At 40.5% G+C, this 18,302-nt stretch overlaps 1 protein-coding gene across 2 annotated transcripts; it reads left to right on the plus strand.

The window, feature by feature from the left end:
• The first annotated feature begins 416 nt into the window (after positions 1–416).
• HBP1 (HMG-box transcription factor 1) lies at positions 417–17,959 on the plus strand. Of its 2 annotated transcripts, none has more exons than XM_033057503.1 (11): positions 417–477; positions 4,359–4,551; positions 5,632–5,866; positions 6,746–6,878; positions 7,648–7,759; positions 7,877–7,989; positions 8,332–8,488; positions 9,044–9,188; positions 11,535–11,864; positions 15,188–15,329; positions 16,855–17,959. In XM_033057503.1, exons 1-11 carry the CDS (start codon positions 463–465, stop codon positions 16,870–16,872), a joined length of 1,593 nt encoding a protein of 530 aa, XP_032913394.1. In that variant the 5' UTR covers positions 417–462; the 3' UTR covers positions 16,873–17,959. The 2 variants fall into 2 exon arrangements, with proteins under 2 accessions (XP_032913394.1, XP_032913395.1); XM_033057504.1 differs by having other exon boundaries at positions 426–477; positions 4,363–4,551.
• The last annotated feature ends 343 nt before the right edge of the window (positions 17,960–18,302 follow it).

An 18,302-nucleotide genomic window follows, 5' to 3' on the forward strand; every position in this document is an offset into this window, starting at 1 on the left:
GAGGGCGAGCCGGGCCCGCGGGGCCGGGGCCGGGGGCGGGCGGGGGGCGCGGGCGGCAGCGGCCGGGCCGGGTACACGTGTCCCGCGCCGCTTGTTTACTATCGCCGGGCCCGCGCGGGGCATGCTGGGGGCTGTCGTCTTAGCGCGGACCCGTGGGCAAGCGCGAGCGGCGGTGGCGACTACAGCTCCCAGAATGCTTCTGGGCGCGCTGCCAGCGGCTTTGGCCAATCGGAGCGCTGCCTGAGAGTGATTGATGTGCGGCGCGGTGCAATTCGCTGTGCAGAAGAGTCAAAACATGCCCGCCCTCCGGGAGGAGTCCTGACAGGCAGGCCAGCTAGCCAATAGGAATCGGTCGCGAATTGAGCAACATCGCCTCTGGCCACTCAGCGCCCCAGCAGCGCTTGTGGGGGGCGGGACCCGTCGAGAGGACGGGGCGGGGGGGCAGCCGAGGGGAGCTCGGTAATGGCGACGGGTTCGGTAAGTGCTACAAAGTTTCGAGCTGCCGCTTTCGGGGGCTGCAAGGCTCCGGCGGGGGACGGGAGGGGTCCGGAAAGGTCGGAGAGCAGTGGTAGGGGTCGCAGGCCGAGCCGAAGACGTCGCTGGGTCCAGTCTTTTGACGGCGACAGGAACCTCGGACATTGTTTACTGTCCGCCTTCCCTGACCGGCCTCGCGGAGCCGCCAGCCTCCCGCACCGCTGGGTTAAAACTCACGGGGTGTGCCGGCCCTTTTGGGGCCCCTTCAAACCAAGAAAACAAGCGGAACAGGCGGGGTGTCCCCCCCTTGTTTTCCCCGGGGAGCGGCTGCCCGCCCCGGTGTGTGAGAGCGAGGGCGCAGTGCCCCCTGCGGGAGCAGCGGCTGTGCGGCGCGGGGAGCTTGTGGGGTGTCCGAGGGTGCGGGTGCGCCCCGCGGGGGGAGCGGCGGCCGGGGCGCGGGGGGGCCCCCCCGGGCCGGTGTTACGCAGTTCGAATGAATGGGGCTGAGCGCGCCTGCGCCGTGCGGCCGCGGGTGTAAACAAGGTCACGTGACGGGCGGGGGGAGCCCCGGGGGCTGTTTGTGAGGGGGAGCCCGCAGGGGGCTCGGCCCGGGGATGGACCCGGGGTTCCGCCAGCCCCGAGCCGCCTTCCAAAGCCGTGCCCGAGCCGCCCTCCAGCGCCGGCCCCATGGGCCAGCGGCGGGGCCGGGGCGGCGGGGGAGCGCGACCCGCCCTGCGCCACCGAACAGGCCGCCCGGGCTTGGAAAACATGGTGAATCACGCTCTGCCTCGGCTGCGCGCTCTGGCACGGCCGGGGATGTGCAGCGAGGATTCCTGATCAAAGCAGCTGCGCCAGGAAAAGTCCCTGGTGTAGATCCAGTCTTGCCAGTATGTTGTGTTTTGCTTGGAGGAGCTGTTCTCCGAATTAAACTCCGTCCAGCTTATTGCTCAGGCGTAGACCTGGCCTGAAACTTCGTCAGTAGGTTGGGGCAAGAAAGGCAAATAGGAGAAGGAAAAAACCACGGGAAGCATTTCCACCCAGGCATTCCTGTGCAGTGCGGTTTGGGTGGATGCTGCCCAGTTCCTGCTGAACCCTTTCTCAGCTACAGTCTTTGTTTACTTTTCTCCCAAATTTAATTTTGTCCCTCAGAAATAGACATGGTCCAATTAATAAAGTCATTGTTAGTAGTGCCATTTGTTTTAGCATGACAAATCAACTTACTTTAAAGCACAGAATAATAATTTCATTTAGCCTCCAAAGACAGCTGCAGTAATTATAGTCCTGTGAAGCCTGGTTCTAGACAACATCTGACACAACAAATTTTCAATATAAAGTTGAATTTTAAAAATCTTTACGAGCTAATTAATGACCGACCACCCCCCCCGTCCCCCCCGGCCTTCGTGTTCAAACCATTGAAAGGCTGAGGAGAAGGACGTGATGTCCAAAGCAGGCTTTAATCAAATAGAATTTTAAAAATTGAAAAGTAAAGCTGGGCACACTTTGTTTTTCTTTGCAGTTCTCTTTCAATATCTTTGTAATTCATTTGTTTTTGGCTTTTGTACACAGATGGCTTTGGTTTAGAGAAATTCTTGTGACTTGGAGGAATAATTCATTTCTCAAACAAGTATTTTTCTTGTCAGATTAGCATTTTGTATCTGTACTTATCTCTGACCTTCAGAGTTTTGGGATACCAGGACACGTACTGTCAAGTCTTGGCACCTGGCAGGAAGGAAGGGGAAGGTAACGTTCTAGAAATAAGTTAGGTTCTTCATTTTGGCAGGAAAATGGGAAGAGAGGAAAAAACAGAGGAAAAAAACCCAAACAGGGCAGAAGGAGAGAAAGGAAAGACATAGATAAGCCAGAAAAACAAGGAGTGGTTCCTCAGAGTTGATTAGTTGGAGATAATCTTCAAGGTCCTGACCTGTTCTATTGAGGTCTGTTTTTTCTGTTCAGCAATAACTGAGCTATCTTCTCTTGTGGTGTTCTGTAATTTTACTGCCATGGGTGACAGGGATATAAATTGTGTTAAAGGTGTTTTTTGGAGGTGAAAATGTCACTGATAATTTGAGTTATATATTGCCATTGCTGTGCCCTTTCATCCCCACCTTAAAATCAGAATAAGCTGATGTAGCTTTGTAGTAGTGTCATTGGTGTAGAATCAAGCATCTTTTTATGTTTAGCATGCAAGTTTATAGAAGTTTTGCATATATTTGAAAGAGTAGGAGATCAGAAGGGTAGAAATTTTCCCATCAAAACCCTTCTGGACACGATCCTGTGCAACCTGCTGTAGGTGAATCTACTTCAGCAGTGGAGGGGGCTTGACTAGATGACCTCCAGAGGTCCTTTCCAACCTAGTCATTCTATGATACAAAAATATTATACTTTTTTCAGCTATTGTTGGATTTCTCTGATGTGCCTTACTTAGTGGACATGCATATGGTAGACTTTTCAGGGTTGTTTTCTTACTAAGCTGTGTTTTCTGATTTTTTGTGAGAGACTCATGATTATTTTTTCAAGGACACTTAATTAAAGTGCAAGGTAATCATGTTATGGTAGCTTTAATTCATCCTCGTCTAAAAAAAAGTAGATAACCAAATTACTTAATATTGGATAACATTGTTTACAGCTTTTAGAGACAGTGGTTTTGTAGAATAAGCACACGGTTCTCTGCTGAAGATGATTTAAAATAGTGGACTTGGTATAAACATTACATTACTGGGATTTGGGGAAATGAAACTGAAGTGAAATCTTCCAGCAGAGCCTTCTTATCTTCCCATTTGTGACACAGCTAAGGATGTTAGGAGTCCAGTGTGTTTGAGACTCTTCCTGGAGTCCAGAGATGGGAAGGGCAGTGGAAAAGGCTCCTGCAGAGACACCAGTGCTGAAAGGGCAGCTGGGGAAAATGTGGGCAGAGGAGACCTGATCTCACAAGATTGAGGACAGCATTTTTGCTTTGATCCTCATTTTCCAGGCCTGTTCCCAGGTTCCTCAAGTCCCTGGGTGGAGCAACTTGCCTCTGAGAGAGCAAGACACTTCTTTGTGGTAGAAGTGGAGCAAGCGAGGGGTGAGGCATCCACGCACGAGGCAGTGGGACCAGAGGGGGTCCCTCCAGGCCACTGCCAGTCACGGTTACAGAATGTTTTGGGTTTGAAGGGGCCTCAAAGGTCATCTAGTTCCAAGCCCCTGCAGTAGGCGGGGACATGCTGTGAGGATGGTCTCCAAAAAGCAGTGGTTTTAGTGGCAGGATGGCTCCCAATAACTGGAAGAAAGAAAATGTCACACCAGGCTTCAAGAAGGATGTGGGGAAACTACAGGCTGGTCAGCCTTAGCCTTCAGGTTTTTCATGGGGCAAATCCTCCTGACAGCCATGTCCACCCTCTTTGTAAGGCAAGAAATTGTCTGGGAATAGCCAGGACAAATTAGCCAAAATTAAATCTTGTCTGACCCATCTGATTGCCTTTTGTGATACGCTGAGTGGCTTAGGGTACCAAGTGAATGTTGTTTATCTTGGCTTGAGTGGTAGCTGAGGAGGTAACTCCAGACTCTTGAAGGCAGTGGGCACAGGCTGTGGGCTGTTCAAACCTGCATAAGGAACAGCTTCTTTACAGCAAGAATTGTTGTGGGAACAGGGGAAGTGCCAGGGAGTCTCTATCCTTCAAGATACTAGAAACTCAAGTGTCCAGGGCTCCAGGCAGCCTCTTGACTTCAGAGTTAGCTTGGTTTTCTGTAAGGATTGTACAAGATCTTGTCTAGACACCCCTAAAATATGCTGTGATACTCAACAGACTAAAGAGGATTTAGGGCCCTGGTAATGAAGTAGTATATCAGATGCAACTTAAAACAGTTCACGTGTATACAAATTTCTAACCTCTGTCTTTCTGAAGTCAGATACTTTGGAGCATCCTAACATGGTGTGGGAAGTGAAGACAAATCAAATGCCTAATGCAGTTCAGAAACTCCTTCTGGTAGTGGACAAGAGAACTTCAGGGATGAACGAGTCACTGGAGTTGCTGAAGTGTAATGAAAACCTGCCCTCTTCTCCTGGATATGCATCCTGTGATGAGCACATGGAACTTGGTAAATAACATTAATTTTTCAGAGGAAACTGAATTCTGAAATTTGTTAGATTTCCTATACTGAAATTATTGACTGAATGAAATTTGATTTTTAGCTTGAGTAGGGCAGGGAATGTGACATCTGAAGTCACTTTTCCCTTTAGCCCATTTCCAGTTCTGACACACTGGCCTGTTGACTCAAATGTTTTCTTGAACTCAGAGCCACAAATTTCTGCTTCTAATCCCCAGAGGAGCAGAGGTTTTTTTGGCAGAAGAAAAATAAACAGAAAGCTCAAGAGCTCCTCCTAAAGGGAAATCACGTTTCTTTAGATCTGCTGCAAATAAAGATTCTGGGATAAAGGAACACTACTTCAATTCTTACATATTGGAGAAAAACAGCATATACTTTAGAAAGTATCAATATAATCTGTGAAATATTAACACATTTAATTGAAGCTATGGAGTGATTAAGAATAATGATACTTAGATACATGACAGCACATAGCACAGACTTCTCTCAACAAGCTGGAGTCTTTTCTGTTACTCTGTATGAGATAGGAAATAATTGCATATTGTGTATATTATTGATAGAAATTCACCCTACCAGGCTGTATACCCACCTTTCATGATTTATTTAATCTGAATAATTTAACTCTGATTCCCTGGTGGAAACCTTTTACCTTGAACATGGTCTGATGTTGAATTTTTTAGTGTCATACCTTCAAGGATAGATTAATTTAGTTGTCTTTTGTGGAATATTTTAGTATTTTAGTGAAGCATGTTATTCTTGAATAATACTGCAGTATAGTTCTCTGTAAACTGGTCAATCTAGTAAAAACTTAAAATCAGAACTACATTTTTATCTAGTTACCTAAGTTGTTCTTAAATTTCTTGTGTGAATATAAAATCAAATAGAGATGTTACTATTTCTGTGGCCATTTTTTGAATAGGGTTTGTGAAATGTTGGCAGTTGTGGTAAGAGAAAATAAAATTTCTTTATTGTGGTTCTTTTTTTTCACCAATTTGCAAGATTCAAGTAGACAAATTGAGTAGACACCAAAGAATTGAGTGTAATTGTGGTAAGTTGTGTATTTGTTTGTAGATGATCTTCCTGAACTACAGGCTGTGCAGACAGATTCTACCCCACCTGCACTTTTTCAGCTTGGTGCTGATGTTTCACATCAGGAATGTTCAAGGCCTTCATGGAGCCAACATACCTCAAACAGCAATCCAGAAAATGCTTATTCTTGCGAGAATGGGGTGAACTGGTTGACAGAATTAGCAAATATAGCCACAAGTCCTCAGAGTCCTTTGATGCAGTGCGCTTTTTATAACAGGTACTGACACTCATTTCTGTTTTGAACTATATTGATTTATAATCCTGTCTCCAAAATACTTCCTTCACTCTTTACACCCTCTGACTTTGAACTGGAGCTCTGTCTTTTGGTCTGTTTATTTGTTCTGTGAAAGTATGCACAGAACTCATCTCAGAGCATGGTGCAAAAGCTGCTTAGTTTCCAGCCATGAATGACATAGGATGATATAAAGACATTGCCTGTCCATAGCAAGCTCAGAAATTATGGACATTTACCTCATGTGAAGCAACCAAAAAAAAAACTAAGAGGAATTTCTTATATTAAATTCTTAAAGCTTTCTCATGCACAGACTTAAGATTTTTATTTTTTTTAAAACAGCTAGTTGGAAATCTAATGCAATGTGTATTTTAGTGATATCTATCTCAGGTTTGTGATCTGTAAATTCTGTAAGGCTGTGAGCAGCAAGTGTGGGATCTTGGAAATTTCTGGGCTTCATTTTTAATCGTACAGCTTTTCTTGGTTTATAATCAGAAAACTCAATGCAATACTGTTAATAGTAATGCAGTTGAGATATAATCATTTGGACAGAGTCTTTATATTCTCTTAAGAGCAGGGTATTTGCTTCAAGATATTTGTAAAAACTTCAGCATTGTGCTAAGGAGATGCCAGTATGGCATTTGGGTGCTGTATAGAACCTGTGCAGGAGAGAACACTGAGCATTCTCTTTGCCTGAGCTCGCACCCTTTAATCATCCCATTGGAATACCGGTGTGTGGGAGGTTTGTTTGGTGTTCACTCATGCAAACAGAAATATTTGCAATGCAAGCATTTTAGAGTAATGGCAGCAAAGTCTCATGTTGTCTTAATCTGAGATATTTTAAAATATGTGTTTCTGTTGTAGATCATCTCCTGTTCGCATAATAGCAACAAGCAAAAGTTTACATTCCTATGCACGTCCTCCACCAGGATCTTCAAACAATGATCCTAATTTCTCCAAGAATGATGTGGATGAAACACCAGTCAAACATGAAAGGGTGAATTATTCTGAAATATATTAAAATAAATATGTATGAGTAATGGGTTAAGTTTTTTGACTAGGAAAACTAGTTTAAAAAACAAAATCTGTTTAGTGTTAATACTATTGCTGTTTAAACTAGATTTTCTGTTACTTTTCTTTTTACCACAGAGGGTAGGCTTGTAGTGCTACTTCATAATTTTTGTGACGAGATCACTTTTCAAGAAAGCTCTGCGTCTGTTGTGATTCCTTCTATAGCAAGCTTTAAAAAACTGTTACCTTGTTTGATGCCTCAAAAGGAAATATGGATCCCTCTCCTTTGAGATGCACAAAACTTGTTGGTCCTTTTCCCATATATTAATTTGTGTCTGAAATTTGTCTGGTAACAACAGTGCATTTTCTCCAGTAATTTATCTACAACTGCCTTGATCCTATAGTTTTCTAGTAACTGGACAATAGAGTAACGTGCTTTAAATGATTCTGTAGATGACCAAGGAATGATGAGGTGTAAAATGCTTACACATGATCATAAAATAATCTATAGGGATGAAATTAATCTCAAGAGAATGAAACCCAAAAATGTCAGGATGCATCTCAGAAAAGGAGATGAAAGCAATCCATTCACATTTACTGCATTCCTTTAATCTTTGTCTTCACGTTACAGTCCTATTAGAATTTAAAGCAAAATGATGCCACAAGTGCAAATCAGTGACTGGCTTAGGACATGTAAGAATAGCCCTAAAATACTCTGCAGTAAAATACCAACACCATTTTGCTTTTTTTAATAGGCAAATAGTGAATCAGAATCTGGCATTTTCTGCATGTCATCACTTTCAGATGATGATGATTTAGGATGGTGCCATTCCTGGCCCTCAACTGTCTGGCATTGTTTTCTAAAAGGTAAAATAACATGTGTCATGAATTAAGTATTTGTTTTATCTTGTCTTTTTTTTTTTCTTGTAACACAGACTTTTTCACCTAACACTAATGTTGTTTTTCCTTGAAAAAATCTGTTAGGCACTCGTTTGTGCTTTCATAAAGGACGCAATAAAGAATGGCAGGACGTTGAAGAGTTTGCAAGATCTGAAAGCTGTGGTAAAGAGGAAAATCTCCCAGCCAGTCCTTACAAGGTAGCTGTTAGTTCTAATAAATTCACTGCAATACCTGTAGCAAATAGTTTGTTTCTTACATCACCCCTGTGCCTTTAATTACTGCCTCAGGAAAACAGGTCAACATTAATGTTGTTTAGGGCTGATCACTGTGCTGTTTGTGTATCTCACAGAAAAGCACTTAAAATGAATTAATTTATGTATGTTTTGAATGTTATGCTATCTTTATTAATATCTAGCAAGACAGAAACACAGTATATTGTTATTTTTTATACAATGTATGATGATGGATATGCACCTAGAGTATACACAGCTATATTCTTTTACTGGGCGAAATTTTTTGAACTGTATGTGTGTTAACAGGACTATGGTTCCAATGGTTTGAAGTTGATTTCTCATGAAGAAAGCATTTCCTGTGGTGAGTCAGTGCTGAAGCTGACTTTTGATCCTGGCACAGTGGAGGATGGCTTGCTTACCGTAGAATGCAGACTCGATCATCCATTTTATGTTAAAAATAAAGGTATGAAATACCTCAAGTACACTTACTTGCATATTCAAATATTCTCAGAAAGTGATTGCAGATTTTGTTGGCATCCTGTACTGTCCAAGAAAGTGATAAAAGTTGTGTGGAAACAATTTACTGTCTTTGTAAAGAAATCCAGAATATGAACAAAAAACCCCGAACCCTGTAAAGCCATAAAGCTCCAGGAAGACTGCCTATCTCTTAAGGAAAGATTTTATTGAATATATCAATGGAGCTCAGGAAAGCAGAAAAACTGGGGTGGGGGGAGACAGGAATAAGTGAGGCTTTTCTCTTGCTAAAAATGGAACTTCTGATGGTAAGTCTCCAGATTTCGATTCCTTTTTTGCTAGAATGAGATTTTATTTGAGATAAAAATAAACTGCTTGCAGTAAGAATTCCCTAAGTAAGAGTTTCTGATTTTTCTTTTGGGTGAAAGAAACTACATCAGAGCATTTTAATAAAATTATGTAATTTCAAGATACAGGATTGCTCCAATGAAGAACTGGAGAGATTGTCTGGCCGTTTGTCTAATTTAACTCTTTACCACTTCAGGTTGGTCATCTTTTTATCCAAGCTTGACTGTGGTACAGCATGGCATTCCATGCTGTGAAATGCATCTTGGAGATCTGTGTCTACCTCCTGGACACCCTGATGCCATTAACTTTGATGATTCAGGTGTTTTTGATACATTTAAAAGGTAATTTTTGGATAAAGTGGCCTCAGTGGTTCTTGTATTTAATGAGTAGGCACCTTAAGTCTGGAAGAATTCTAAGCATTATATAGAGGAAAGACTGAACAGTTTTGGTAATACAAGAGAAATTACAGGGAAAAATGAATATTCAGTGCTAGGAAAGCTGTGTAATTATGTGCTCTGCTAAACTGCAAAGTAGTGCCTTGCAGTGAAATAACTTTTTAGCCTCTTTTTATGATAGTTTAATGCAGATTAGATAAAGCAGTAAAAATATATAGTTTTTATGAATTCTCCAGATAAAATGGATAATGTTTGAAAAACCTAGTGCAATTTTCTGACAATAGTATGTCTTCTGCCAGCTGTTATCTCATGCTTCATATGAAACAGTACATCTGAATTATCTGAGTAGTTTCTTAGTGGTAAATGCATGTGTAATGGCTTTAGAATGCAGTATGTTCATAATTAGTTCTTATTATTTTTGTGTATTTTTGGTTTTTGGCATTCTTTTATATTAGATCAAAATTACCTAACTTCAGAGTTTGATTCACTTTGGGGTTTGCCTGAGCTAAACTTCAACCAGATAACCTTCAGAGGTTCCTCTTCAACATAAATGACTCTTAAGAGTATTAGGAGATAGTAAAGATTTTTCCATATTATTTTGAGATTTTAAGGTTTAGTAAAATCCATCTTTTCCTATGATGTTAGTACTTTTTTAACATCTGCTTTTAATCCAGTTGCACTTTGGTTTTTTACAATAGAAAGAAGAGAATTTAAGACACTCTTTGCAGTTCAAGCCCTGGGAGCTCTTTTATGATTTCAGTCTGGCGTGGAGCGAGTTCAGATTGCTTGGCTTCACTCATTTGCTGTCTAGGCATTTTTCTTAACTCCTATTCTGAAATGCATAAGTAGAGAGCTGTTAGAATCATGGCAGCTGCATCTCACTGAAAAATCTGGATTTCTGACTCCTTACTAATTTGCAGCCCAGCTGAATACCGCCTTGTACGTCAAATTCCTTGTCTTTCTGGGCAGAAGGGAGTGACTGAGAAAGGAGCATGCAGAAGCTGCAGCTGTAATAACAGGACAGAATAATTAAAAACAAAATTCTGTTTCTGTGTTATGGGAAGGAGATGAGGAATAGGAAGGGTGCTGTTCTGTTGTAGAACAGAAAGGTCTTTTCTCCTTACCTCATGATAGCCCACAGGATGGTCAGCATTATCCCTTCTTTGCTGCTTTGTACTTTCCTGAGGAATGGTGGAGGCCACTCATCAGGCTCCACTCTTCTGCTAAACTGCAGAGTAGTGCCTTGCAGTGAAATAACACTGCGTGGTTCTGTCCCATGGGAGGAGGAACAACCTTTGGACGGGGGCTGGAACTGCCACATGCAGTATTTCCTTGCTAGGAGTTCTACTTGGTGTTCGTAAAAAAGCGCTTCAAAACCCTTATTTTGGCCATAAATCATGCAGCTATAGCCACACTGAGTAGTAGGTAACAGGAACCTTAGCAAATATACATTCTGTGTTTCTCTCGTGGTGGTAACTTAATGGTTTAGGTTTATGATTGAGTAGCCCCTTCCCAAGAGTGTTTTTCCCACCTGGAGATGGTAACAGATAGTCTGTGGAGTTAAACGACTTCTTTAGTGATTAGAGGTTAATTGTAGTTGTTGGTCAGCTAAAAATTGCAAGAATTTGTCATATTTGAATTTTATGGAAACAAGTCAGCTAAGCTGTTCAAATACCTTGAGGAGGAATGTCGCGGTTTTGTCACTAGAGGGCAGGCGTTTGTCAGCACAGCATCGAATAGTGCAACGTCACGGGGCTCTGCGCAGGGTTTTAACCTCACTGTGTGTAAAGGTCTGTGTGTAAAATAGTGTGTATCAACTGCCCAGAGAAGCTATTTGTACAGAAGTGAATATAATACAATTTATTTTAATATAGTGGTTTCATATTTGCTGTTAGTATATATTTGCAGGTGAACTCATTGCATTTCTTCCCTTTCTGTACTTGTCATTCACTGATCAGGTTTGATAAGCACAGAAGCAGAAAGAAAAAAATGTGTTTAAAAAGATGATGAAGTATGAAGACATTGTATAGTAACTGATACACAGCTGAGGAAAATACACAGCAAAACATGTAAAGCTGCAGTCCTCATCACATTGAAGAAAATACTGACTTACCTGCCAAAGTCTTGTAGCTTTTTGTTTTTCACACTGACATCCACATCAAGCATAAATCATTAAGCCACACTAAAGAGGACAAAATACTAGAAATGTAGTAAAATTTAAGAGTGAGCAGAGATTTAGGGATTTTACATGAAAATTACTCGATGGCTTTATGATCTGTCTTTTCCCTGTAGTTACGATTTTACCCCGATGGACTCCTCTGCAGTGTATGTGCTCAGCAGCATGGCTCGGCAGCGTCGCGCTTCGCTGTCCTGTGGGGGATCAAACAATCAAGATGCTGAGAGATCAGAATGCAGTAGTAAAAACTGTGCCTCTGCTGCATCGTCACATCTTTCCTCCAATCCTTTGTACAGCAAAGCTGGCAAAAGCCACAGCTCAGGGACTGCAAGTACTGTGAGTGCCACTTCTCCAAACAAGTGCAAAAGACCAATGAATGCCTTCATGCTTTTTGCCAAAAAATACAGAGTTGAATACACTCAGATGTATCCAGGGAAAGACAACAGGTAAGATACAAACTATAGTTTTGCTATTACTGGTGAATTAGAAGAATATCTCTGTCCCACTTTTAAATTCAAATAGTCTAAATTTTGCATTTGAAATTGAAATTTGCATTCATTCAACCAGTGCAATTCATTTGCATTGAAAATGTGTGTTTGAAGAATACATAAGAAGAAGTGTTTTAAGAAGTTTTGAAAGATGTTAATGTAAAGGGCGGTTTATGGGTGGACTGTGAATATTTAAGTACTCAATGAAGTCAATAGAAACCATTTTTGGCAAACTTACCTTTTGAGAAAACACTGGGGTAAAGCAACTGATACATGTATATGTGTGCACTGGCAGAGGCACAAATACAGAATCGTTGTTTACAAGTGATGAGGTGCTCTGCTTGTAATGGAAAAAAGGGAGTTTCTGGTTCTTCTAATTAAGTCTTGACATATTATTGCAAATTGGTCATGAAGTTACAAGCTTTTATTTCCAGTCTGTATATCTTGTTGAAGAGTGGAGTACTGATAAGTTAGGATATCTCAAGGATCATAATCCAGACAGCACATTGCCAAATTTTGCTTGCCCTAAAGCAAAATTCAGTCTGTTGAAACTTGCAGGAAGAGTTGTATGACTGTGTTTGGGGGTAGTCTTTGTTACTTTGTTGTTTTGTTCTTTATCTCTAACACGTTTGCTTCTGAACATTTTTTATTAAGATTTCCATTACATATCTTTTAAGTAATATTTGGTGCTAATTGTGCATATGTAAATAGAAACCAAAACATACAAACATGGACTGATCTTACAATCAGACTTTTTTACTGTACATAATTTTATAAAAACTGTTATTGTAAAAATTACATTGTGATATAAATATTCTAGAACTAAATCTGGTAAAAATTAAAGTTGACAGGGCTTTGAAAAGGGTTTTACTGTTTTATAATGTTCTAATAAGGAGGCTGTAACTGGTGCTGAAATATAAAATCCTGCCAGACAATCCCAGCCAGTCTTGTGTGTCCTGACAATGATGTTGTGTAATGTTTATAGTAAGTTCAGTGAAGCAGATCTGCTGCCTTCACACTCATTGTGACTATCAATGAGAAATGAAACAGAATGTCAGCCAGGAAAGTTTATGATGGTTATATATTTAGTTGAAAATACTGATTTCAAATGGATGCAGTGAACTGGAGCTGTGGCTGCATGGATGTGAAAATGAGTATTTCAGTGAGCAAGCAGGACAGTGAGCAGGTTTACCTTGGAGGAAAGAGGTGACAAAGTCACAATTACAGTTCAAAATGCACTGCTCACTGTCCTGCTTGGAAGGCAGTGCATTTGGGTGCAGTTCCCTGGAATCCATAAAACACAGGATGGCAGAAGTAGCATTAGTGATAATTGATACAGACATTCAGCTACTGTCACTTAAATATTGCTGAGACATTCATTAATTTAGCTGCTGGGAGGCAACTCTCATGTTTTTTAAATGTAAGTTTGTGTCATTTTCAGATTACTGTGTAGATCTTACAACGTAGTAGCCACTTCTGTACAGTGGTGTTCTTATATTTGCTGCTGATTTTTCCTTATAGGAGTAAAAAAGTACAGCACTTGAGGTGTTCTGAGTTAAACAGTTTGTTCTGAGACAAAGCAGCTCATGGCATGGCAGCAAGACAGTGAGCTTGTAAACGTTCAAAGCACAAGTTAAGAGTCACACTAGACTTAAATGGACTGCAAGATCATGTTTGAAAAACTGGTTCGGGCTGCACTTGTTTGTTTTCTAGATACTCTTCACTGTAACACTGTAACCGTAGTTGAAGTTGGTTGTGTGGTCAGAAGTTCTCTGAGTAGTGGACCTTCTAGAGATGAGGGAAATCATATTTTTGTTTAAAAGATTTCATGGTGCATTTTTAGTTGGGAAGGCAATGACTTTTACAGCAGACCTGCTCTCTCTGGGTCACCGTGTTCTTTCCTGAGGGTGTGAGTGATCCAATACAAGCTGGTGACCCAGAGCAGACAGGTTTCTGGTGATATGCCTCTGGATACTGTCAAAAGATTAAAAATATACTAATTAAACTGGTTATGTTTGCTTCTGATGACAGACCAAAGATGCTGTTTCTCGGTTTGGCCAGAAAAACAGAAATTCCATTGCCAAAAAGACAGGGTGTGCAAATGGATTTGATGGAGATGGATGTGGTGTCCCCTGAAGGAGTTTGCTCTAAGGAGTCACCAGAGCACGTGGCAGTGAAGGCTCAAGGACTGTCTGGGCACTTTGGGATGTGGTCCCTGAGTGCTCTGCAGCTCAGGGAAACCTGGATGGCACCACACGGCCTTGCAGGAGTCAAATCCATTTTTTTGCTGTGGTGCAGAACAGCCTTCAGAATTGCTGTGTGTGCCATGTTGTGGAAATAGTTGATGAGACTCTAATTGTTTTGATTCTGTTTGAATATCTTCACTGCCAGCAAGGAACTTTATTAATAGGAGAAAGCAAAGGACTTAGTTGTGTCCACCTTTTTCTTAGAGCCAGTCACAGAACTCTCATTGCTGTAACCTGAAGCCAAAGTGTACAAAGCACTTGGTAGCTTTAATAGTCATTGATAAAAGAGCTGTTGTTCAGAGATTTTCATTCAGCAGAAAGGCTGAGTTAAAGCTTTAATGGGATATTGATCCAACATTTGGGAGTGCAGTTAAGCAATATGGCAGGATAGTACATGGAAATGTTGTCAAAAGATCTAGAGTTTATAAGGAGAAGAATTAATTCAGCTTCTGGAAATGGTGATAGATGTGTTAGAACAAATGGTTCCATTTGCACAGGAATGGGAACTTATCAGTATGTTCCACCCAGAATGGATTAACAGTGGAGGAAGCTAGAGATATTGATTAAATAGACATGGGGACTTGCAGTTAGTCAAATATTTGGCTGAGGTCATATTCAGTTCATCGCTCTAATTATTAGAGAACATATTTTCAGCAAATCTGTCATATGATTTTCTAGTATGAAAGTAGAGCAAAACAAATGTGAGTTACCATTTGGTGGTGGTTTTTGTAACATTTCTGTTTTGCTGGGTTATGCCAGTTGCTGTATGTACACTCTTTGAAATGTTAAAATGTGCATTGACCCATGCTCAGCTAACACAGAAGTCTCAGCTGTTTAACTGTTAAAAGAACCATGAGAAGAGAATCACAAATATTATTATTAAAAAAATTAGGATACAGCTGATTTCTTCCTTGTATGTTAATTCCGCATTTAATACACATCTTCTTTAAAGTGCTCAGAATAAAAACAAAACAAAAAAAAATCCTGGTATCTCTTAGCAGTGTCCTGACTGTACTGTAAACATTTATCTTGCAGAGCCATAAGTGTGATACTTGGCGACAGGTGGAAGAAAATGAAAAATGAGGAAAGAAGGATGTACACACTAGAAGCCAAGGCCTTGGCAGAGGAGCAGAAGCGTTTAAATCCTGACTGTTGGAAAAGAAAACGAACAAATTCTGTATGTTTGTGAAGCAATCTTTTTCATTATGTTGTTACATGTGTTCAGAGGTGTGGCTACAGTGTGTTCTGTTCAGAGGATACTTTCTTAGTCGCTTGTGTTGGGTAACCTGCTTTTGGCAGTTCGGCAGGAGACAGATCAGGAGAGGGTCTGTCTGAATATTTTATGAGAGTTCTATGGATTCTGTTGTACTGAAAGTTAGTGCTTGTGAAATGCAAAGGAAGGGCACGTGGTCTTTCACTTTGAAGTGAGTTCATAAGGTTGTACTTAAACTTTTTTATCTTCCATGAAACATCTTTTTCTTTACCTTTTTCTAGTTTTCTTACTGATAATTTGTATCAACATATATAAAGATATTGAAGGAGCAAAATAATTTTTCCCCATGAATCCCTTTCATTTATTACTTCGTTCAGTTGTAAAATAAATAGAGTAGATAACACTACTTCTGTAGAAAAAGAAATTGTTTTCCACTTTGTAGAAAACCATCAATCTAAGAGTCTGCAGCAATGTTTTAATAGTGGTGGATGTATTAAGAAAGAGAAGGGCTGAAACATCACATGAAACAAACATCAAAACCAGGAGATTCTGCTTGTTCAACTAGAAAGGTGGATTGGAAGGAAAGATCCACTAAGGTTCACAGAGTGCTTGCCAAGTTCTTTCATTTTATGGCTGAGTAGGAGCTTGAAGGGTGATGTGGACTTCATCTAGGTAGTTGTTGAAACCATCCATCCATGTGGTGTAAGATTTCATCCTCAAGTTACCCCTTTTCCTTTGATGTGTAAATGAGGCTTCTTTCTCAAGAGCATATGCAAGTGTTGCCTTAAGACTGAATAAGAAATGCTCCAACACTGAGTTGCTTCTTTCTGCTGCACATACTTCGTGCAGTTTCCAGTCCCTTGTTGCAGAAGGCTCCACCAAATCCCAGCTGCTAGGAACAAGCTGTTTTTCTGTTCACTGCATTCTATTTTAATCAACACTGACAGCTTCTGTTACATTTCCTTGTGGGTTTAGTTAAAATAATATTATTTATTTATTCTGCGCTTACACTACTGCAGTTTTGAGCTTTGGATGGTGAGATTACAGGCTCACCTGTGAGCCTCAAGCAACTCAGAGGCGTGTTTGTGTGTAGCTGAGTAGTGATGGGTTTGCCTCAGTAAGGCTTTCTTGCCCTGCCTTGTTAGTAGGATTTTCCTTGTCCCTACAGTCTTCAGGCCAAGAAAACAGGATCATGTAGAACCCATCACCTCATTGTTACAGCAGGAAATACCCTTTATAATTGTTCTAGTTCAGTGAACTGAACTCTTAGCAGTCTGGTAACCTTACTCAGTAATGACAGTAGGCTCCAGGCTGTGACAGAGAAGTTGTGATGGTCTTTTGATAATCAGGGGAAAAAACAGTCTGGTTTGGCCTTTTTGTGTTGTTCTGAATAACTGACCAACAATTAGAAATACTTGTGGCTTTGAAAACAAGTGTTGTGCCCTGTCCTTGGTAATCACTAACCTGGTTTTCTCTTCTCTTTTCTCAGGGCTCACAGCAGCATTAAGCCAGAATTTTCCTGTTAACTCTGTATTTACAAAATGGCTGTTGCTTGATGGCGAGAAGATGCAAGATCAAGGTCTTACTATTTGTTGTGACTATGTGTGACCATAAAATACTGGCACCATCATGGAAATGATTTGAGTGCTGATTTGCTTTTTACAATAGAACATTAAGTAAGCTAAAAACTATCAGCATTTTAAACCAAATTGCCTTATTTTTCTTCCAAACTTCATTATGTATCAGGTAATATAGGCTTGAAAATGGATATCCTGTGGTGCTAAAGTACTTTAGAAAGAGGCGAAGGAGATATGTATAAATGTTTATTTTTAAAAGAAAATGTACAAAAAGGGGAATTTTAAAATATGTAACAGCTGTTTATATACTTTGATTCTTATTGCTGATTAATATGTATTGCACAACTGTATTATTAATTGCAATTCTGGGGCCTGGGATTTTCTGAAATGGCAAAGTGTATTATCAGCTTCCAGCTTCCCAGCCTGCCCTGCTGCCAGCAAGTTACCGAAGGTGTGGGAATGAAGGGTGTGGTGTGATGTAGCAAGGGAGCTGCTGCTTGGGATGCCACTTGGAAAACTTGTACCCACAAGGGAGGTACTTTTGCATCAGCTGGCACTAGTGAGAGCTGTCATTTTGTGGTGGAAACAATGGCCCGGGACAGGATGAAACAAATAAATAGCATTATCTCAAGAAAAGTGGTGCTGTTGATATCATCACCATCGTAGTTATAACTCTGTGTTTTGTCTTTGCCACATATTCTACAATATTTTATTTTGCCATAAGACATCTTTATGGTGGGGGCAAACTTTGCACTTAACTATATGTGCAACACTTGCACTTTACTTTTTTTTCTCTTCCAACTGTCTAAAATTAGAGCAGCTGCATTAGATTACAATTGCTTCTGCTGTGAACATTTACAATCATGGCTTTTCCTGTACTAAACAGCGGTGCGTTGTTTTTTTTTTTAAGAATCACAACTGTAAATTTCAGTTTATGACACGTCTACATGATGTTGCCCCTAAGATTTTTGCACACTATATTCTTGTATATTATTACAAATAAATTCATTAAAATTTGGTGTTGTGTATTTTATAAAATGAAGAAGAGTGATCATGAAGTCAGCCCTGCAGCAATGAGCACATTCTGCATGGAAGTCTTTACATGAACCCATCCAAAGTATATTTTAATGCTTTGCCATTAGGAAGCTAGTGAAGAATTTCAAATACTATTTTCAGGATTGGATAGTTAATGTTCTTTATTGCAGTTTAAGCAAAAAGACTTGAAATCAATATAAATTATTTCTAAGCAAATAGCAGTGCAATAGAGAAGCATTTAGATTAGTTATAAATATTTTTCCTTGTGTTAAAATTAGTGATTTTTAGATGGAAACTGATGATTCAAACATTTCAAAAGTACAAT

Source organism: Catharus ustulatus, chromosome 4, assembly GCF_009819885.2.
Source record: "Catharus ustulatus isolate bCatUst1 chromosome 4, bCatUst1.pri.v2, whole genome shotgun sequence".
Classification (NCBI taxonomy): Eukaryota; Metazoa; Chordata; class Aves; order Passeriformes; family Turdidae; genus Catharus; species Catharus ustulatus.